Source organism: Diceros bicornis, chromosome 23 (assembly GCF_020826845.1).
Source record: "Diceros bicornis minor isolate mBicDic1 chromosome 23, mDicBic1.mat.cur, whole genome shotgun sequence".
Lineage (NCBI taxonomy): Eukaryota > Metazoa > Chordata > Mammalia > Perissodactyla > Rhinocerotidae > Diceros > Diceros bicornis.
In genome coordinates, this window is record NC_080762.1 from 2131326 (window position 1) to 2154850 (window position 23525).

General features: G+C 43.0%; 1 protein-coding gene across 4 annotated transcripts in view; it reads left to right on the top strand.

Moving 5' to 3' along the window:
• Positions 1-23525, top strand: part of MAP7 (microtubule associated protein 7) — a 164061-nt gene that overhangs the window by 108766 nt on the left and 31770 nt on the right. For 3 of the 4 annotated variants that reach the window (XM_058566208.1, XM_058566203.1, XM_058566204.1), the window contains exons 3-6: positions 373-450; positions 14932-15095; positions 15873-15990; positions 19528-19638. In XM_058566208.1, coding sequence (XP_058422191.1) covers positions 373-450; positions 14932-15095; positions 15873-15990; positions 19528-19638 — 471 coding nt within the window. The remainder of the gene's footprint in view (positions 1-372; positions 451-14931; positions 15096-15872; positions 15991-19527; positions 19639-23525) is intronic. The other variant, XM_058566207.1, reaches the window with a different exon arrangement.

A 23525-nucleotide genomic window follows, 5' to 3' on the forward strand; every position in this document is an offset into this window, starting at 1 on the left:
CAGGTATACAGCATAATGACTTGACTTACGTCTGTCGTGCAATGATCACCACACTACGTTCAGTTAACATCCATCATCTCATATAGATACAAAAAAAAGAAAAAGAAAAAATTAGGTTTTTTTCTTGTGATGAGAACTCTTAGGATCTACTCTCTTATATCATGTTTATAAATAGAAGAAAAATGCTTGGAAAATCTCAGAATATTATAATCAAATGTGTCACTGTAACTGTAGTCATACATGCTAATTGTTGTAAGATGTAGTGGTGTTTCATTTGTCAGATTCACTGGACAAAAAGATGTTTGTCAGAGTATAGCATTGTTATTATCTTTTCTAATCTGCTCTTCCTCTCGTGTCTTCATCTCGTTTCAGACCCTCCGCCGGTGCTGCGGGTGGACGACCGGCAGCGGCTGGCCCGGGAGCGGCGTGAGGAGCGCGAGAAGCAGCTCGGTACCTGCCTTGTGTGGTTCCAGGGACGCTGGGGTGGCATGTCCTTCTCCCTCTGGGATGTGGACACTTAACACTGAGCAGATGGGCGTCACTGAAATAGCCATGCTCTGGAGCGCGCCTGTCTCAGTTCTGCAGATCCATTGTGAAACAGAACTTAGTGTGAGATAGAAACGTGGGACTAAACAACAATAAAGCCCGCCCAGGGTTAGGGTCATTTTCCCTTCCTCTTATATAGTAGTCACAGTTTAATGTGGCCCTGGAGGGAGCGTGTCTCTGGAGGCGTGATGGCTCAGCTTACATTTTACAACTTAAACTACAAGGGCAGTGAGCATCTGGTTCTTCTTTTTGTGTGAATAGTTAGGAGACTGGGCACTGCCGGGCGCTGCCCGCTCTCCCTGTTAAAATAATGGGGCTGTTGAACGGGTGGACAGATGGGCCAGCATGTTGCCAGGAAACGCAGGAGACCTAGCGCTGTGTCTGAGCTTTCTTTGCTACCTAAGGCCCTCGCAGAAGGGGAGCAGTGCAGTATTGGCTGCATAACCCGCTGGAGAGCGGGGTCACAGGAATAGCCCCCAGGAAGCGGAGATCAGAGCACTTAGCAGGCATTGTCTTCTAGAGCACAGTGAGGATGCTGGTACCCGCTCCTCCTGTACTTGGGTGTCTGTTTATGCAGAGTTGCTAGAACACGATGCTCTCTTTCTGTACCTTGGGAAGATGAAATGTCTGCTCAGCGTGTCTCAGTGTTTCCAGGGTGTCTAGGTATTTTAAAACTAGGACCCATTTAGGTTGCCACAATCTTTGAGTGGATGACCCATAACTTTTCTAAAGTTCGACTGCATTTTGTGAGAGTTAGTGTTTCCATGGGGGAGCCCAGCCCCTATATCCCATCTCTTTTATTATTCTTATTTAAGAGCCCAAATTTGTGAAATTCACTGGAAGCTGGTTTTCAGAAGTCTGTTGACATTATTTACATTCTTTCAACACAGGCCTCTTTCTGTCCCTTGCCATAAGGATCAGATGAGGTCATTTCTTTTGCTGCCAAGGTTTTTTCAACACAGATTTCAGTGACTTGCAGGAAGTGAACAGGCTCTGCTGTTTCTCTGTGCATAGAGTTTGCACCCAAGCTTGAAGTTCCCTGTTCCTGACAAGTGTCCAGCGGGCTGGTAGGTTCCTGAGGAGCAGGGCTGTCTGTGGCCCTGAGGGCTCCCTCTTTCCTTGGAATACTCTGCAGTCTGGAGATCTTCCCTCTCTGAACTATGCCCACCGCTCCCTAGTCAAGGTTGGTTTGACAAGTGGATCAGAACTGAGAGAGAAAAGGAAGAGATTCCTGGAGAGCAAAAAGAAGAAACTGACTACTGTTCTGGGGTGGCTGGTATTTGCACTGTGTTTGGATCCATCTAATAATTAGCCTCTGGTCCTCCCTGGCCTGTCAGTCTTACACTCTTAAATGTCTCCTTAGAGGTGGACTGTGGATTCATACCTGCTTGGGTAAAAGTAGCTCCATGGAGTCGGGAGACTACTCATTTATGATTTAAATCCCATTGTGAATTAGCCTTTACACATTAACTCGTACTTTTCCATTTGGGTTTCTGTGTCTCTCAAAGCCAAGCATTATTAGTCTTTTTGTGGAAAGTATGAATATGTTGGTCAAACAAAACTGATTTCACTTCTTATGTTATAAGGTTGTAAGACTTAGGGCTTTGAGCCTGCAGATTCTCCCTACAGATTGCCTGGCTTTGTATGTCAAGTGGCTAGATTTTTTTCTTAAGATGTAGCCCCGTATTTCAATTCATATCGTTGGTGCAGAACATGGCTCATTAATTTATATATTCAAAAATTGTATTTGCCAGGTATTGTGTTAAAAAGATGAATAAAGGTTGAGACCCAGCCCTCAGCGGCTAGCTGCACTCTGGAAGGGAGGCAGACGAGCACACAGCAACTGTAATACAGGGTGGTATTGAAGGAGTGGGCACGAGGGGTGCTGAGGACCGTGGAAGCACTGAGCCCAGCCTGGGGATGTCAGGTGCCGCCTGAGCTTCCAGCGCAAGGATGAGGAGGAGTCATGGGGGGGTAGAAGAGGCAGGGCCTGCAGAGCAGTGATGCGGAGAGGGGTGGAGAAAGGCATGTGGCACCAGACCCAGCGTGCTGCTCAGACGATTACATGGGTCAAAGTGATCTTCAGATTATGGTATTCTCCTGTTATCACAACTGTACTTTTTTGGTGAGCCAGCATATAATATATGTAGTTTTTCTCTTTCTTCTTACCCTTGCCGTGGTAAATAGCATAGTTTTTCTTAATTCTGATCTCATCTCTTTTTCTGTTGTTGAAAATCATAATTTTAATGAAATACATCAATTCTAATTTTTATTTTTTCTTTGTATTAATTGCATTTGCTTTTTAAATTTTAAAACAGCATCTTTTTGCCTATTCTTTTCCACTTAAGCTGTCAGAGTAGACACTAAGTCTCGAGAGGCTTCCATCTTCCTAAATACACAAACATACATGCAAATGCACATACATACATTTGTAAAAGAGTCATCTAAAAGCTAGCATCTAATTTAAGCTGTGCCTAAGAATACATAAGGGTGGTTTCTAAAAAATCTTTAGTCCTAAAAGAAAACCTAACAAGCGACCCATAAACTGTGCTCTGCAGAAGCTGCGATGGCAGTGGGGGAGTAATAAAAGGGAGTACTGTCACTTAGTAGCAGATCTTTGGACTATGCTCTTAGGAAAACAAAAAATAATTGGTAATACCAACTCTTACCAAGCTTTCAAACTTTAAAATTTTCCAAGTTAAAAAAAAAGTGAGAATACATTCCAGAAATTCCAACAAAGCAAAGTTTAAAGTGGTTGGCCAGGGAAATTGATGGTTCATTGTTGGATGTAGGTTGAAATTAACATTGAAATCATTAAAGATTTTTGTAATCCACATTTTTTATAAAGCAAGGTAGAGAGGGAGAATAAAGCAATTATAATACAGGGTGGTATTGAAGGAACGTGCTTTTTGTTTTGCTTTTGGTGGCCTGTCATGTTTGTACTGTTTCGCAAACAGGAGGACCTATTAATGGCTTTCCGTGGGTTGAATCTGAGTCCTGCTTCGGTGCTTTTGTGGTGGGATTGCGTCGTGTGGCCTGCTCTTTCTGCATTATCCTTCAGTTTATCACATAAGGTCAGGCGTAGTTCTTCACAGATGGGACTCTTCTGTCCGTCTGGTTGAGCACATATACCCTGAAAGCTTTGTTCTTCTGCCTGAGCAGCCTTGTACGTGAAGGAGCCTCCTCAGCCACTGTTTCATCTAATTCTGTTCACACCATTCCTTCAAATTCCCTTCTCTTTAATTTTGTTTTTTTCCTAGGGGGAGGAATCTGATTTGTTCGTATGGTTTCGACTCTCCTTTTTTGATGGTGTGGGTTCCACACTTGCAGCTACTCACAGGGCAGTAGAGGCTTTCCTGTCATCAAAACTCAACTTTCCTACCACTAGCCTGTTCATCAGCCTTCACTTTAAAACCGACTCCTCTGGGTAATTTCTGGGTCCCAATCAACTGCACCGATATTTCTCTGGCCCCAAGAAGTTCGTTCTTTCAGCTGTTTTTGGTACTTCTGCTGCTGGTAGAACCACTGGAGTCTTGCTGACCACCCATCGGAGCTATCGGATCTCTTGCAGAATAAAGCATTCTCTCTTCCTTGGTGGCCCAGAGCTGTGCACTGACTGGTCTCCACCCTGGCCTGTGAGCCGCTGTTAGCCACCAGCAGCCTGTCTGGACTCAGCCCAGTCCCCTACCTGGGGCTTCCACTGTCTCGAGCCCAGTGTGTGCGTGGAAGCTGCCACCCTCTGTCCCTAAATCCCTTCAGTCACAAGACTAGCTCCCCTCTGTCTTCAGCATAAATCTCAGATCCATGCCTTTCAATCTGCTGCCTCCACTGTCATCCTAGACCAGGCCTTAATAAATTTATATCTTCATCCCAAAACGATCTCACGGATGCCCTTCGTCCCTCCAGTTGCGTCCCAGCTAGTGCCTTCTGCTCCTTCTCTTTGAGGCTTCTCATCTTCGTGATCTTGTCCCTCTGGGGAATTCTGTCCTTTTCTCACTGTGTATTAGATCTTGTGTAACTGTCATATCTTAGCTCACATTCTAGTGCTGTTTTATACTCGACTGAACTTTCTCTAGTTGGATTTTATATAACTCCCTGGTTGTAAGTATTTTAAGCTTTTAAAGGGTATGACCATGGTTTTCTAATTCTTTGTATCCCAGTACATGACACAGCGCTAAGTATAAAACAGACGCGTAATAAATATTTGCTGACTTTCCTGATTTTATTGTAGTCTTTAAATGTTAATAATATGTTTAAATATTACTAATGAATAGTAATAATAACGTCTGATGAGCACTAACTGTGGGCCAAGCTATGTTCTAAACACTTCACTGTGTATTATCACATTTAGTAGCAAATTAACACAGTGGTTATAGTTTTTATTGTGTGGACCTGCCATAGTTGTTAATGTAAGTTATTTTATAGAATGTCCATTGTTTTATTTTTAAAATATATTATGGTAATTTAGCTTAAGGAGGGAACTGAGAGCATCTAGAAAAATGGAGTAGTTAATAGACCCTTTTTTCTTCCTGCCATATCAGCTATGTAAGCGTGTTTTTAGTATGTACAGGATCACAAGACCCAGTTAAAATTCCCCCACCAGTGGTGACGCGGCGAAGGGGGGAGCGACGCCTGTGCTGTAGGTGCGGGTGGCACATTTTCTGCCGTTTCAGAGCTGGGCATGTGTCTGACTCGTGTGGAGGAAGGGCTGCTCTCCTGCCTCACAGCTTAGGTGCTGTGTCCACTGTGTGTTAGATACAGAGCGAGAGGGGAAAGGGGAGGTGCTGGAGCGGACGCTGACGGCGTTTTGAGAAAACGTGGCAGTGATCATTTGTTAGCCTCGGAGTCCTGGGATTGACACTGCGCTTCACCTGGGATGTTTCTCCTGAGGCGTCCACGTGGCTCGTTCCCGGTCCTCCGTCAGTGCTGTTTAAATGCCATCTCGCAGGGAGCCCTTCCTGACCACCTTACTCGCCTTTGCACTGCCCCCAAACCAGCACTCTGTTTTCCTCCATGTCACTGTCGACATCTAAGCATGTGTGTGTTTTGCTTGTTTACTGTCTGTCTGCCCCCACTGGAGTACGGCTCCATAAGAGAGAGGGCTCCTGTCAGTTTTTTCATTTCTATAGAACAGAGCCTGGCACGTAGTCGATGTCTAACAATTGTTTGTTGAATGTTACATGAATAGTAAGTCTCTGCATTTTAATATAAGCAGAGGGGCCGGCCCCGTGGCTTAGCGGTTAAGTGCGCGGGCTCTGCTGCTGGCGGCTCAGGTTCGGATCCCGGGCGCGCACTGACGCGCCGCTTCTATGGACATGCTGAGGCCGCGTCCCATGTACAGCGACTGGAAGGATGTGCAGCTATGGCATACAACTATCTACTGGGGCTTTGGGGGAAAAAATAAATAAATAAAAAAAAATTATTAATATAAGCAGAGATGAATGCAGCAGGAATACTGCAAATTAGTTAAGACGTGACCAAAGTATCAGGTAATACCTGCCCTTGTAATAGTTCAAACAAGTCTTAAATTCTTAAGCATTTTCTCTGTTAGATGAACAAGGATATAAAGGTAATCTGTAGAATAGTTGTGCCTTGAAACTGCTTGTTCTTCGTATATGTTATAAAACGATTAGTCCTACATTATGTTGACAAAATTCAAGAGAATATATAAGGAATGTGTAGCAGAGAAATAGTCTCCTGTGTTTAGGGAGATGCAGGCTTTCCCTGTTTGAAGATGAGAGAGATTAAGTTTGGAGTATTGTGATGTTGTTCATAGTTGCATTCCCAACTGGGGCTTTCTGGGCTTCTGTAAAATCATGAAAGATTATCAGAGAATTGTATGATTGACTCATCTAGCTCATGAAGGAAAATTTGAACTTATAAAATCTATCATTCAGTTCATTTGTACTGGATTTTATAGCCAAGTTCACAACTATACAAGAGATCTCTCGTAGGGTCATGGGTTAGAAACAACAATGAGATGATATGAAAAGGATTTGGACCCTCAGACAATTGTCAGTTAGATTATATTTGAGTTTTTTCTCAGATACTTTCACCAGACGTTCCTGCCCTTCCAGTGATACTTTTTACGTTGCTTTTCTTTTCTCCCTAATCTCCATAGTGTTGTCAACTCAGGGACAGCAGTATTAATAAGAGTGTGGTTAAGAACTAAATGGCCATTTCATAGCTTAGACTGTTGATGGGAAGTTAGGATGCATTAGTAAGCAGTCAGTGCTGCTGTCCCCCTGATTAGAGTCGTAAGTGAAGCTTCCCCTGATTTCACGCTTCACGTTATTTGACTAGGATAGTCATTGGTTTTGACAAGACTAACACAAAAAAAGATGGGCTTTGGGAAAGCTGTGTTCTAATCCAGATTTCTACTGGATAAAACTTTGACAGATCTGTGGTCAATCCTGGCATCTGGTCACCTAAAGTTGTCATTTAATGAACAGTGTCCAAAAGCTTCTGAGGCCGCCAGGCAGGTTATGGACAGCTAAGGGACCTGATAGACATAGGGGAGGGGTGTGGACGTGGGCACAGACTGCAGCAGCTGTCCATGAGTCAGTTCAGCACCGGGAGGAATGAATGCCTGTTACAGGATGGGTTAGGTAACTCCAAGCCTGAGGCTTTACCGCAAGATGAATCATGGTGACTCAGCAGCCGTTATTTTTCTCTCCCAATTTACTTTGCCTTTAAGGCTGAAGATTAAAAGATCTTAACACCTGAAAAGTAAGAGGTCTTGTAAACAGGTGACGATAAAGGCTGAGAGTGACTTTAGAAGATCAGATCCCCGTGTTGGATGACCACCTTGCCCCGATCTGCACGAGAGGCTTTAGTCATGGGGAGGTGGTCCACACTGTGTCCTTGAGCATATGGCTCCTTGTTGTGGCTTCCAGAGTCAGACATCCAGAGTCGGAACTCCGCTTCCACCACTGACTTACCGTGAGCCGTGAGGGGGTTGCTTTACTCCTCCATGTCTCAGGCTTCTCATCGTAAAATGAGTTTAATAGCAGTGTCTCCCTCCCAGAGTGGCTGTGAAGATGATGCCGTAAATCACTTGGTGTCAGCACAAAGTAAGAGCTGAAGACATCTCATCACGATGATCATGGTGATAAAGATGATGGCAGGTCATGTGATTCCACAGATACTGACTTAGGTGCCTGGGATCCGAGGAGCTAAGGGAGGCTGAGAGAGAGGGACGTCTGTGCCTCTTAGTCCAGCAGGGCAGGGCTCGGTGCCACAGCCAGGTGAAGAGGATAAGCGTTCTGTGAGGAGGGAAAGTGGATTAGGGTTGAGGCAGTAACAAGAGGATCCCAAGGACCACCATTGCTTTATGTGCTTTAGCAAAACTCTATTTACTTGAGCAGAAGCTAAGCACTCGTGTAAGCCTCACCCTGGAGATAGGGAGTCCTGACACAGGATTGCTTTCTTATCTCAAAGCCTTCAGCCCACGCGTACAGAAGGCTCTTGGTCCTCACAGGGATAAACCGCTGTCCCTGCACCTCAGTCCCATTAGCCCACCGCTGCATGCAGGGAAGAAAGCAGAGCAGGAAGGCCCCTTGGGTGGGAGACACAGACTTGTGGGTGTCCTGCAAGGTCACACCTCTTACTAGACAGTTCTCCGGGATAATGTTCAAATGGGAGGTGAGTGGAAGAATGGTTTAAGTGACTAGTTTGAATTAACAGGAAGGCCCAGTGTAAGTCACTTTGCTTGGAGGTCACACAGTCCTCTCTAACTCTTTAGTGTATTTATTCATCGGACTTTCTTTAACATCTCCTAAACCAGACACTGTGACTATGGGGAAGAACTCACAGACGGGTGAAGCAGAGTCTGGAGCACGGGCGCCATGGGGGACGGCTGAGCTGCTGGGCGCCCTGGCTGTCAGGGGAGGCTCTTGAGAGGAAGGGCACTGACCTGGGACTTGATGATCGTCCGCGTTTGCCAGGTGGGAAGAGGCCTTTTGGGCACAGGGTAGAGTGTATGAAGGTACATGATCATATGGCCAATCTAAGGAGTTGAACAGGGGAACAGTGGGGAGCTAACAGGTTTTCAAGCAGGACCATGACATCTGTTGTGTTTTTGGGGAAGATGTCTCTGAGAAGAGTATGGATGTGATGTGGAGAGGTGATAGACTAGACGTCTGAAGAAGCGAGAAAGGAGTCAGGGTTCAAATACGGTAGTCATGGAAAGATTGGAGAGAAGACCCTGCATTTGAGAGATGGCTCTGATGTTGAGATGATGGCTCAGTCATCGGTTGTGTTGAGTTGGGTTGGAGCAGCCGTGAGGGAGAGATGGAGGAGGACCCTGAGGTGTCTAACTCTGTAGGCCACGTGAGGTCATGAATCTGGAGTCAGGACGTGGAAGATGGAGTGACTCTGGGTTGAGGCAGGACGAATGTGCGGATACTGAGTGAAGTTGCCCGATGGAGCTGACTGGAAATTCAGGTGGGAACTTCAGGCAGGCAGACGTGACCGTGGAGGAAGTGTGTGTAGTAACTGAGAGGACAGGCTTCAGGATGAGAGCTGAGTTGAATGCAGCTCTGCTCCTTCTAGACCAGGTGACCTTGGGAGAGCTCTTCACCTCCTTTGGGATTTTTTCCTCACTTGATCAATTCCGTTTTGTCTGGTAGTAATATTCCCACATTTATTACATTTTTGTTTTCATTTGCCTGACAGCTATTTGCTCATTCTTTATTTTTATGCTTCATTTGACACTTTGTTTTAGGTTTGTTTCTTTCAACAACATAACTGGGTGTTTTTGTTTTGGGCCTGGTCTGAAAGTCTCCCTCTTAACGAATAGGCTTGATTTTATTCCTTTTAGCTTGTTTTTTAAACTTTGTTTTCTCCCTTTTTATGGGAGGGCAGGGTGGGTGTGGGGTGCAGGGGTTGGTTTGGTGCGAGTACTTTTCACGGCAGGACTTGTCTTCTTAACGTGGAAGTTGTGCTGTGATTTTCCATGTTAGTCGGTGCCTTTTCATCCCCATGTCTTGACTATAAATGAAGTTACTTAAAGTCTTTCCTACACAGATGCTCGTATTTTTCCATTCCACAGCCCCCTTCCTGGGGTTGATGAGCTTGGTTAAGCCATTAGATTCCTTTTTTTTTTTTTTAGAATTATTTAGCACATATCGTCAATCAGTGTTTTCACAGCAACATGAACATGAAATTTATTTGAATGTAAGTAATCACAATAATTATCGAGATAAAGCGCAATGATTAAAATTTAACATTCAAAATCAAAACAAAAAGAAACCTAATTATAATCCCACATGTGTCCTCAAAGGTAAAAACGGAAAAACGGAATTATAGGACTTAATTGGAAAAGATCTTGGTGATCATTTTGTACCCATTCTCTAATTTAGAACTCAGAGAGGTTAGCTGGTTTTCCCAAGGTCACACAGAATTAGTGGCAGAATCAAGACCTGTTTTCTGATGCTACTGGATGCTCTACAAGTAACCTTCCTATCCTTCTGTGTCTCAGACCGCAGCTGTGTGCGTTTAAGAGGTTCTGTGATCACACTGCTCTCTTCTCTGAGTGTCTTGTTTTTCTCATCCTCATGTGGTGGTGAAACGTTCTCCACCCACACAGGTGTGAGCCTGTTCGGAGGACAGGCTGGGCACTAGACGGTTGGTGTGAGTGGGTGGGGAGTCGCCCAGCCCAGGAGCCACATGTGAGTGCTCTGTCCTCCTTGCACTCTTCCGTCAGCTGTGTTCTCTCTGTGGCACTGGGACAGGAACTGGTGTGACAGTCATACAGAGTCACTCACTGTGGTCATCTGTGTGTATGAGGCCCTGCTGTGCACACGGCCCTGTGCCAAGTACTCTGTCTGTCACCGTGGGCCCACCTAGCCCCTGTCAGGACATGGGCTGTGGCAGTGTGACAAAATAAGACCACAGACGTCACCAGTTGGTGGCACTACTGGTAAGGGGCAGGCCTGGGGGTGGACTCAGGTTCCTGGGAGGCCAGAGCCTGTGCCCTGTCCACTGTGATACCCCGCCTTTCGTGAAAATTCCTGCTAGTGCAGGAGTCCCTGTGCGTTTCTAAACGGAGTCCAGATTGGTGGCGTGGCCCTGACATACTGTTATAGTGTCATTAAAGTGTTGATCCTGGTGGCAGCAGCTCAGAGATGGGACTGAGTTATCCATGTCCAGTATTTCAGGGACTCATGTATTTTTCATTTCATTTTACATTTTGATCCCAAAGTCCAGGGGAAAGTCATAAATTCACAGCAGTAAAGGTTGATAACATTCATCACAATTTGTTTTTGGGACATGCTGTTCTTTTATAGAGCTGCCTCTATGAAATTAGTGATTGTTAAAGATTGAAATACTGAATGAGTTTTTGTGTTAGTCTGCTCAGGCTGTCCTAACAAAATACCATAGACTGGGTGGCTTAAACAACAGAATTTTATTTTCTCCCTGTTCTGGAGACTGGAAGTCCTGGATTAAGGTTCAGCCGGTTCCGCTTCTGGTGAGAACTCTCTCCCTGGTTTCAGGTGGCTGCGTTGTCCTCGAGTGGTCTTTCCTCTGAGCACAGAGAGAGGGAGAAAGCTCGTTGGTGTCCTTTCTCATAAGGACACTAGTCCTATTGGATCAGAGCCCCAGCCTCATGACCTCATTTAACCCTGATTACCTCCTAAAGGCCCATCTCCAGATACAGTCTCACTGAGCATTATGGCTTCAGCATCAGAATTGAGGGGGACACAGTTCAGTCCGTAGCAGTTCTTGATATTTTTCTTCTGTTCAAAAGTCTCATTTCTTAATGAAAAAATATAAGACTTTGACATTATCTGTCATCCATAGAGGATATTTTAAATAACTAAACCTCTTAGAATAAATTAACCCTCAATTCTTATTACAAGATTGAGATATTTTATGTGTTATCCTTCCATTTAAAAGATGGCATGATCTGTACCCAGAGGTAGTCCTCACACCCCCGGCACACTCGCAGAGAGGTGGGAGGGTGCTCGCTGTTGCGCCGTTGTCCGCCATAACGTTTAAAGAGGACAGTGGGGTAAAGACGGCTCTGCAGTCGGGTCTCCACTTCCAGGTAGAAAATAGAAGTGGAACTGAAGAGTTTGATGGATAGAGAAATATTCTTCCTTTAAAGGGTCATTTGGGGTAAAACTAATTATTGTAATAATGTCTAGCCCTGTTGTGATTTTTAGTACAACTTTAAGAACTACCTTTAATTTCTGAATTGAATGATGATGATGACAAAGATGGCAGTAATAGCTAATATTTATTGAATGTTTACCAAGTGCAGACAACTACTCTATGTTAAGTGTAATTATTCCTTTAATCCTCACAGTAAATCAGTGAGGAAGGTCCTATGTTTATGCACGATTTACGCTGAAGAAGTGAGGCACAGAGAGGTTAAGTAACTTGCCCAAGACCACACAGCTACGGGTGAATGAATCAGGAATAATTATTAAGGCCCTTGGATATGTTCAAGTTGTGAAAGGCACTATAGAGAGTGCAAAAAAAAAAAATGTATGCCACATAGAAACCAGATTATAGGACATGCTAAGGTGTGTGGCAGATGTCGTAAGAACAGCAGGAGCCACCGAAGACACAAAGCGTCTGCAGGAGGCCTTGAGGGCAGTGTCCCTCCAGCTGCTGTGAGGGGACCGGTTGTCTTAGATTCACCTGGGTTTTTTTTAATGCAGGTTACTGGGCTCCATCCTAGACTTAGTAAATCTGAACAGGAGGGTTGGAGCAAAGGAATATGCTTTTTAAGTAGTGAACTCTCCCCCCACACACTTCCAAAGGTGGTTCTGAAATGCATATAATTATGAGGCTACTGCCCGAAAGGATGGATCAGTTTGGATGAAGCTTTCCCACAGGGCGACACCAGGAGCCAAGATCGGAGGGGCGTGGTTTGTTAGACAGGTGGCATAAGGAGACAGGTCTACCCGGAGAGTGATGAGCAGAGCAGAGTAAGGCCAAATAAGGCTGTCAAGGCCAAGTTTAGGTAGGACTCCGGAAACCAGGAGAATTTAAATTTAATGAGGAAGTAGCCACAAATATTCATGAGCAAGAAAGTAGCCTGATGAAAAAATTAAGGAAAATTAATTTGCAAATTAATTAACTCTTATTTTACAAATTTTACCGTAACAGTTTTTTAGAATATTTTCTTACTCTCTCATAAACGTCTTTATTTCTTATTTTGTCTTTCTGGTTCTGGATCTCTTACAGGAAAGGAATATATTATGTTCATAAATGTCCTCAAAGAATCTGAAGTTTTCCTCAAAAGGGCTGTAAAAGTCAGAGACTACATAGTTTGAAAGCCAAGAGTTAAGAAATAGATGTATCATACTGCAGATCCACAGGTTTCATGGAACAAATCTGTTTCTTTTTTCTGCCTGTGACCCTCATCCCTTGTTGGTGGGCGGTTAGATTGGGGTGACCTCCACAGAAGATAGTGTGAGAGTATCTATCAAAATTTTTAATGTATATTCCCTTTGATTCAGTAATTCTACTTCTACGTAGAAATGCTCACACATTTACACAGAGGTTTACGATAGTACAGTGATGTCATTCAAGGTCTGAATTGATAAAATAGTGGAAACAATTTAGATAATCTATCAATAAGTATCTGGTTATATAAAATAAGGTATGAGACATAGAATATTATATGGCCATGAAAAAGATTGCAAGATTCATAGTTCATGTGTTAATATGGAAAGATCTCTAAGATATATTTTCAATGAAAAAAGCAAGATGCAGAACAGTAGGTTTACTGTGCTACAGGATGCATGCTCTACATTTGTGGAGAGGTGGAGCTGGACGACACTGAGAGGTTCTAATGTTAGAGGAAGACCTTCGCTTCAACCTTTTAATATTTTGTACTGTTTAAACTTTGACAAACTCTATCACTATAATTCAACCTTTCTGACTGAATTAAACTGTGTAGCATCATTAAAAGCCTGCCAGTAAGGTATTCTCAGGTGGAAAATCCAGAAGGCATTACATGCATGTGTGCGTGTGCTCACTGTAAGTACATCTTAGGAAAGGGTTAGAATTATGTTCTCTGTCTGTTACTTTTAGCCTGTGTTCTCATAGTGTTTTTATTCAGTCACTCAGTAAATATTTATTGAGCATTTTTCTTAAAGTAAATTTCTAACTTGGGCCTGGGAAGTTCTTTAGAACCATAGGCTTTTAAAATTGGAAGGAACCTTGAAGATCGATTTCCTCACGTTTTAGGCAAGAGAAAACTGAAATCCAAAGGGACATGTCCGAGGTCGCACCCCCATTAGCAGTAGAGCCTCAGGGAAAACCCAGACCCTTGTGTGCTGGTCCCCTGTTCTCTCTGTGCCACCCTGGGTGACGTCAGAGGACAGACTCACGTGGGTTTGTCCTCATCCTTCTCCTTCCACAAAAGTAAAGTCAATTCAGGTCCTTTTCAGTAGATTTGTCTCCTCAAACAAGCAGCTTTGGAAAGATTTAGTGGTAGCAAAAATGCAGAATCTTTAATATTAAACATTTAGAGGAAACGGAAATGTTCTGAATTTCTATTTTTTCTATTAGAAAGTAACATTTTAATTTATATGCCACCAAGTGTCCACGAGGTTTATGCTCTAAATTTCATTCACACACTTTTACCTACAGTATTAATAACTCGTATTAAAGTTGTGTTTAGTAAGCAGGGCTGAAGGAAGCATCATATTAAAAAAACTGGTTTTGTGGGATGTATGTCCCCTAAACTGAGGAAAGAACATCTGTATGTAAAGAAGAAAAGAATTCCATCACTGTATGATATTTTTCAATTGCGTATTTTCACTCAGCTTTTGATGGTAAGTCTTTCATAACTAGACTGAGCTCTTCGGACACAAGATCGGCCCCGTATTTGGTCCCTCCCGTTGCTTTACAACTGTGTGTGACACACCTGTGAGGCATTTACCATGTCCCTTATCAACCATCAATCTTGGGGATTTTCTCCCAAATCCTTAATGCTTTCAGAGAGCCAATGCAATGCTGAAACAAATGTAGTCGCAGACGTTCCATCTGGAGGATATCACATTTTTTAAAAAGAGAGACAGATGGTCTGTTGGTTTTGAGGACATTATATCAATATCAGAACGGAGACCAGAGCCCGTGATGTGTGCGTTACTCTGGAGTCATGATGGACCCCACTAGAGGGCTGTACAGGTTCCCAAAGAGCAGAATTCAGTGCCCCTTCTTCCTCCTCATTGTGAGCATGTTACATTAGGCCGAAAATTAACAGCAGTACTTTTTTCCTGACAAGTGAGGAAAGCAAAGGCTGTGCCTGGTTAATACAAAACCAGAGGACTCGTAGTTGTTCGATGCGGGCATTTACACGGCCCTCACCGTTCCAGTTTTAAACCTGCCTGTGTTTGAACCCCCTCCTCTTTCTTCCTGAAGCTGCGAGGGAAATCGTCTGGTTGGAAAGAGAAGAGCGAGCCCGGCAGCACTATGAGAGGCACCTGGAGGAGCGGAAGAAGAAGTTGGAGGAGCAGAGGCTGAAGGAGGAGCGGAGGAGGGCCGCGGTGGAGGAGAAGCGGAGGCAGAGGCTGGAGGAGGACAAGGTGAGAGGCGGCCGCCACTTGGGGAGGGGAGGCTCGCTCGCGTCAGAGACGCAGCAGACTCCCTGGGAACTGGCTGAGAAGGTGCCGGGATGCCGAGCAAAACCATCAGAGGACGCGGCTTCACAACAGCCCCCGTGTCTGGGGCGGTTGGGTGTGGAAGTCAGGCAGAGAACGGTGTCACTGTTGTTGCCGCTGCCACAGTGCCTGTAGAAGCCCGTTTCTGTGGTCTAGATCTGTAACTCTCTGTGGAAGTATCAGGACCACGCCAAGTAGTTGGGTTTCTGTAGGGCTTCACCATTGACAAACATGTTCACATAGATTCTCTCATTTAACCCTGACTCAACGCTTGAGTAAGTGTTATATATCAGTTTTTGCAAACCTGGACATTTAGACTCAGCGTGGGTCAGTTACACAGGTCACACAGCTCACTAAGTCATGGGGTCGGGATTACCCACGTCCTCAGATTCTAAATTCCACTTTTTAGATGTGGTACCACATGTATTGAGCATCTGTTTATGCTAAGACCTGCACTGCCACGCTTAGGGAGCTGATGAAAGGATCGCAGTCCAGCAGTAAATAATAAATGCAAAAGGCTGTATCAACGGGGACCTAACAGTTGCAGTGACCCTCCCAGGTTGATGTTGTTCTCACCTAAGATAAGGTGTAGACATTCAGGGAGACATGTAAGTCGTACCTCTCGCTGCACGCCGCCCAAGGTGAAGGAGCCTCCGGCAGCCAGGCCAACTCTAATCACTCAGCTCCTCCCTTCTGTTTAAGGAACGCCATGAAGCTGTGGTCCGGCGCACGATGGAGAGGAGCCGGAAGCCAAGACAGAAGCATAACCGGTGGTCGTGGGGAGGCCCCCTCCACGGGAGCCCCCGAGCCCACAGCGCGGGTAAGCAGACAGTGACTGCTTTCAGATCACGCTTCTTTCCTGGACAGTGCAAGTGGCTCCTTTTTTCGAAGTCTGTGTTTGCAAAACAAAAATCTTGCTGAAATAATTAAACTACAATCACAGATACTTCTAGTGTTTGAGGATAAGAGGGTGATGGAGGTAAGCAGATAGGTTCTCTCCCTTAACACAGCTGCTTTTCTCATTTGTTACAAAGTTCCTTGAAGAGAGAGAAATCTGTGCAATGTTTCCAAATAAACATGCTAGTTTCAACTCTGCATTATTTTAAGTAATTCATTTGCGTAAGAGTTTCAGGATTATGGAATAGGTTGACCAGTTTTATCTTTTTCTCTGGAGGAATCATAGTACTATTGACAGATCAAAATCAATGCTATGAGCTTATATTCTGACCCTAAAGTGTACGCAGCACTAATGCTCTGCGAGAGGCAGTGCAGTTGCTGAACGAGAATGGTAGGTGTCGAAGCTACTCTCGTATTCCTGACGGGACATAATCATGCTGCAGTTAGGACTGAGGGAAAGGCTTCCTTTTTGTCCTGTGCATTCAGTACACCTTGAGTTTTAGACACCGTGTCAGTTCTTCAGTTCTTTTTTATTTGTGTAAGTCTAATAAAATTTTTTTTTTTTTTAGTTTACTTTAAAAAATCGTCTTACGTTCTGTCCCCAGGTGGTTTTGTTGAGTCATCATTCACCTTTCTCGATTTAGCAGGCCTGGACCACCACTTCACGGCTTTCGGTGGTACTAGAAAATCCGGTACTGATGTCCCTGTGGTTGCCGACTGCCGCCCTGTAGCTAGACCCCAGGCTAGGGCCAGCGCGTGGTAGCCGAGCCATCACCATAGTCACTGCATGCTTCACGTCCCATTGCATAGACCTCGATCTGGAGGGCACAGTGTTTCTTAAGTGGGATAATAAAACTCAGGTGACTTAAAGGTGTTGAAGTAAAGCAATTTCATGTAGTATGTTTACTTTCTCTTGAAATTATCATTTTGGATAAAACCTTAAAACAATATTTTTTAGTTAAATTATCTGGGATCCAAGCTCATCCAGTTTGGCTTTATGTCCCCCCATCAGCACTGCTGTTGCCACTTTTAGCTTTACTCTAAATGTGAGTTTCTATTCGTTTGCTCTGTTCTCTTTCCTTCCCAACATTGAGTGTATCTTCTGTAACTCCTTTGTTTTAAAAACTCTAAAAGCAGATTACCACAGTTTACTATGACAGTGAACCGACTGAAAAGCACTTTTTTTCCTTGGCTTTTGACGACCCAGTGGTTTGTGGTGGGGCCCAAGTCAAATCTGTGATCGTAAAGATCATTCACAAGTGAGATTTCATCCTTGGGATAGTTCTCCATATCTGTGCCATGCAGAAAAGCTGTCCTGGTATATGTTTTTATAACCTTATTTATTTTTTACTTGGCTTCTTGTTTTTCACGTGTGCGCAAGTATACTCTGTTACAGATTTTCAAACGATTTTGAGGGGAAATCAGATGGCTTGGCTTTAATCCTTGCTTCCACACCCCCGGTTGACTGTTTGACCTTTCTTTCTGCCAACCAGAGCAAGAGAGACCAGTGCTGTGATTGTGAGCTGTTGGATAAATCTGTTTTTATAAGGGCTGAGAATTAGAGAAAATTGCTGCTATACCAGAACAGAGAAGTTAGAAAATAATGGGATTTGCTAAAAGGCTCAAAGGTCAAGATGATCTGCTGTGACCTTGAGAGGGGAAACCAGGTCTCACTCGTTTTGATGCCCCTGACTTCACACAGCGCCAGACTCATGATGGGCACTGAGTCAGCGTCTGCTGGCCAGCAGACGATCCTAGAATTAGACTTAGTCCAGATTATGTCAGTGCTGTCTACTTGCACACCACCTAGCACTGGTCTGTAAAACTTCATACCATTTTAACTGATTCTTCATAAATCCTTTTGCGAATTTGTGTTTTATTCTGTGAGAAAAAGACAGGATTGAAAATTATTATATTCAGTAATATAATAAATACCTATTATACCTTCATAATTTTAACCCTTCGGGGTAGGCCTACATGTAGACAAATGTCCCCCAACTAAGGCGTGTCATAGGAAGCAATATCAGAAAATGTACTGCTGTGAAGTCACCTGGAAGTGACTGTCATTGTGCCCTGAACCTTACGTTTCATCACTAGGGTATTCCTTTTGATAGTTTGACCTAAATCTTTTCTTACGTTAGGATTGCCCTAAGAGCCCATCGGTTAAGTGTAAATTTGAGTCACGGAATGACGTTTGGTTTTTTTTATTAAATTGCTTCGACCACACAGGTGAGTCTCAGAAGGTGGGGGTGTCTGATGTTGGGGGAGACTTGTTCATCCCCATGCACTGTAAAAATGGCCCAAAATGGTTATTCCATGGCGGAAGTTTACTGTACAGTTTTTACTACCAAGGTTAGGTCAGACCAGAGGGAGCTGGGTTTTGAAGGCATCTCCCACAAGGAATATTTTGGGTTGTTTTTAGTTTTAGAAGAAGCTTAACAATAGAAAATAAAACAAAATACAGCAAAGTGCCTTTAACCTTGGCTCTTATAGGTCAGAATGTCTACCTGCCTCCTAGATAGGTATAATAATGAGACTTCAGACTTAATGATATGCAGTTATTTTCAGAGAATGAGATTTGTGCTAATGAGCATGGTTACAGCTTGGTTCCATGTACGGACAGCAAAGTAACAGCTGACTTGTGCCTTTTATATGGCTGTTATTTCTCTTCTGACTTGAACTCTTCTGACGTGAAGAATGATGCTAAAATTACTCAACTGCAGGATGAACAGTCATATTATTCATAAATGTAAAGAGAGAGAATTCTGATTTTCTTTGTATTGCCATCAGTTTGTTGGCACATCTGTGGGCTGATTCTACGTTTGTAAACTACACTAGACTCTGTGTTATAGGCACAGAGGTGTGCTTATTAGAAGACTTCTAAAAAAAAAAAAATGCTATGGTGGCCATCCTTTCCACACCTGGAGAGTTTCTTTTTCTTTCTTTCTTTTTAGTCTGTTTTAATAGTGAACTTGAATGCCAGGTGAAATGACCCTGTAAGCCAGGGTATCAGCAGGTGCACAGACCTCTCGTTCTTTTTGTGCAAGGGTTTGCATTCTGTTTTACCAGCACTGTTACTGCCTGGCGTTCGACTCGGGACATGATGAAGCCTTCGCCTGTGTGGTCCTCCTCTGCTCCACAGTCTGCCTCCATTCTTTTAGTTGCCCTCCGTTGCCATCCTTTGCTCCTCATCCATTTGTTGTGTGTTATAATGATATGCTTGAATTTCCCTGGCTGACAAACTGGTGAGCTCAATTTTATTTTATCATGTAAGAAAAATGAATTTTATTTCTAGCCTTTAAGTTACCTTTAAAATATCCACTTAGAAAACTGTGCTGTTATAGAAGATCTAGTAATAGAGCTGAAAGCATCCAGTCTTAGTTTTTCCTTCCATCAGTGAGCTGCGAGATTGCAATCCTGCATGCTGGCTGTCAATTAGCGTTATCTCCGTTTGTTTTAGATCCAGACAGGCGATCAGTTTCCACCATGAATCTTTCGAAACATGTCGATCCCGTCATTAGCAAGCGGCTCTCCTCTTCATCTGCAACTTTGCTAAATTCTCCAGATAGAGGTACAGTCAAAAGGAAAACAAAGTGTTCTATTATTTACTTAATGCTTTTTTTTTCTGGATGTTTACAGATAAAAATAAGCATCTGAAGTTGCTTTCCCTACGTTTCTTAAATAGGAAGAAAAAAACTTCAGAGTAAAAAAGCAATAAACAGCTGAGCAGCATTTTCCTTGCGACGAGGACGTTTCTCATTTTAGACCCTGGCTGAGTGATTGCGTTTAGCAGTGATGAAAGCTTCTCCCAACTTTTAGTAATGCGTTCACAGCTCCAGAATCACCCGCTTATCCACCAACATGCAAATAATCTTTGTCATGAACATCTGTTTTACTTCAATCATACTGTCTGACTTTCCATCTGTACTTTGGGAATTCCAGGCTTCAACCTTCTAAAACCTTTTAAAATGATTCGTGTTGGTAGATTTCATTTTGCTAATTTACTTCTCATTTAACCAAACCTTTCTAACTGCATTTCTTGTGTGTGTGATTGCTTTTTGGTGTCCGTTCATTTACTCTTAAGGGATTTGGCCTAACTTCAAGAATAGCATCATTTAAGCCTCCTAAAAATTTTAATGATCACAGTTCTCCAATTAATGTTGTATTTGAATTTTGAGTTTTATTCATCCTGTGGATTTACAGTACATGAATGTTGAGTTATTTATAAAGTGAAAGTTTTGTTTTACATATTTATATATCATAGAAGGAAAAATCAAGCTTTTAAGATAAGCTACTTGTTTTTAGATAACGGAAATGATTTTAAATTAAAAAAACCAAAGAATGGGCCGGCCCCATGGCTTAGCTGTTAAGTACGCGCGCTCCGCTGCTGGCGGCCTGGGTTCGGATCCCGGGCGCGCACCGACGCACCGCTTCTCCGGCCATGCTGAGGCCGCGTCCCACATACAGCAACTAGAGGGATGTGCAACTATGACGTACAACTATCTACTGGGGCTTTGGGGGGGGGAAATAAAATTAAAAAAAAAAAAGTAAAAAACAAAACAAAACAAAGAATTATGTGTAATATAAAAACACATACTCTTTAAAAGTAACAAATTGTGGTTACTCTGAGTGCTTTATTAAGAAACTGATTGGGAAAGGTCAGTGTTTATAGTCTTTAAAAAGAATGTAATGTGTGCATGTTCTGATGTGTGTATGTGTATTTGTGTATTTTGTATAAAAGTTATGGTGTTATTGTGATGTACAGTATTACATGTTGATGTTATTTTATAACAGATCTCTTAAAGCAGTAAATGTTTGAACAACTTTCTATTCTTGTCTTTAACCTAAATCATTCCTTTTTTTTTTTTAACCTAATTTGCCTAAATCATCGATATTAGACCTGTAGTCAAATTAGGGGCCTTTTACATGTTAGAGAAAAGAATTATGAATTAAAATTCCTTTCATAGCCTTTATTTTCAAGCCCATTCCCTTAATATAATGTACAATGTAGCGTGTGAATTATGTTCTTACACTTGTCTGGTCATCTTCTTTGGAATTGGTCTCTTAACACTTTAGTTTCACACTTTTGTGAACCTGGGTCTAAGACAAACTACAGTTGGGATTTTACAGCACTTTCAAGTTAAACCTTGCTTACTGCCTCCTACAGTCCTGTAGCTGAAACTGGGGAAGACTGGGAGTGGGGAGATGGGCCATAAACCAGACAATATCCTATCCACGCTCCTGTGGAAGGACAGTGCTGTGTCAGCAGAAACAAGATGTCTTATAGCTTCTGCGTGATGGCATCTGATAGGATATGCTTAAGTAATAGGATCTTAGAACTGGGAAAAATTTGTTGGATGGCTCATCTACTCCAGTTGGGATAATAGAGTCCCTAAGAGGTGAAGGACCTGACTTAATATCCTACAGGCTGATTTGGAGAAGAGAGCCTAGAACAGAGACTCCTAGCTCCTAACCCATGTTGTTGCTACACCACATCCTCCGTTCTCACCTTTGTGGATGTGGACGTCCTTCCTTAGATCAACCCTTACTCCGTGCATTCTTCCTTTGGGTGAGGTTAAGGGTCAAGGGAAGTTCAATAACAGGTTCATAGCTGGGGCCGGGAAACTGCCCCTTGAACCATGGTGCAGGCCTAGAAAACCCAATACGAAGTTGGACTATAGGACAGGAGGGAGAGCACTAAATTTGGGAGTTCTGCTTCTCTGCCCGCTTATCAAAAGAACTGTGAACCAGTTCCTGGGTCTAACGGGCAAGGTCAGCCTGGAAGGAAGATTTGGTTCCTCCAGGGGCTCCCATGTGGTCCGAGAAGCAATTTTTTTAAGTCAGGCAAAACCGTCAGTAGCACAGTGAGAGGGCTGGGCTGTTAATGAGAATAGACATTCTTCTGAATTTGAACTTCTCTAATTTAGAAACTTAAGTAGTTTAGTTAGTTTATTTTCTTTTCTGCTATTTGTTAAAGTTAGTTATGCTTTATAACCAAATTGGAAAGCATTCTTATCAAATTATTAAGTTAGAGGCTTTTACAGACTAATCAGTTAGAGAGTATACACCAGTACTAGATTGTCTGAGCTTTCTCAGCCCTCAGCACAGGCCTTAAAGCTGGTATTAAGTTGAGGCTCTGATACTGTCAATGTCTACATTCAGCTGGGATGCTTACTGGTTATTACAAATACTGAAACATTTCCATCCCAGTTGGTAAATATCGACCTCCCGGAGCTGTGCTTCCCTGGCCTCCAGAGCCACTGAGTGGCCTCCCTTAGCTTTGTGCCTGTGCCCTACTGGTTTTTAAATATTCTGATGATCACACCTGAATATAGTGTCACATTGACTGATGAAATGACCTCAGTTAGAGGAAACCTCTGATTACCAAAGCTTTCTATAACCGTTGCAATAGAGAGAATATTGCCGCTGGAAATTTTTGCGTTTAGAATGTGTTTCTTATTATCTTAAGCTACCTGCCTAACCAGCTCTTTTCTCAAGGAAGAATAGGGAGTTTGAAAAAAGTAAGAATGAATTTGCCTACTCTTTGCTTAAAATTGGTCCCTCCATTTTTTCCTGGAATCTAGATCAGAGGACACAGTGGTAGACCTCAAGCTGAATTCTGCCCACATGTTCTGTTTGACTTGAGCACAGTTTTTGTTCTTGTTTTAATTTGAATTAATTGCTGACATTTAAAAAAATGGAAGATTCATTATTATAACATTTGGGTTTCCTACTTCTAATGAAAAATCAGGATCTGGCAACACTTGCCTGATGTCTGCGTGGCACCCATCATCTGGAACTGAAATAGCGGCTTCCTGCTCATGGAGAAGCGCGGTAGTACAGACACCTGTGGTGTGTGTTTGCCTCCTCCGGTCCAGACAATCTGTTATGGGAATTGTCAGTATCTCATTTTTAAGTACTTAGATCAATACTACAGAGTTGTTTCATGAGAATTATCATCTCTTCCTTCAGGAGCTTATCATCTTAAAATCAGGCCCTTGTAGGTAAAAAATTAATAATAATAACTAATTCTCCTGTGCTAACCTTTACTAAAAGGCTGTCTTATGGGAGAGATCTTGCTCAGGCCATAGTTATGAATGTGGTAAAAATAGAAATATGTTTCTCCTAGCAGAATCCTTCACAGTGTCCGAGCTATAAAACAAATCTCTTTGGATTTGCTTTAAACACAAGTCAAAGAGGGCTTTTAATGATCTTCATTTGAGGCAAATTCTTTGGTTGATTCCTTAAAAAGACTCTCAGAAATAAAGTAATTGAACTTCTTAATTGAGGGGTAAAAAGACATTGTTTTCAATGATAAACCATCTCTTCAGTTCTAAGCTAGTCATCCTTCAGAGTTTATCTAAGAAAAAGAAGCATTCATCTCTTCTTCCCTTTCTCACCTACAGAAATTATAGTTCTGTGGAAGATTTTCAGTTAATCCTAATCACTTTTCTCCAG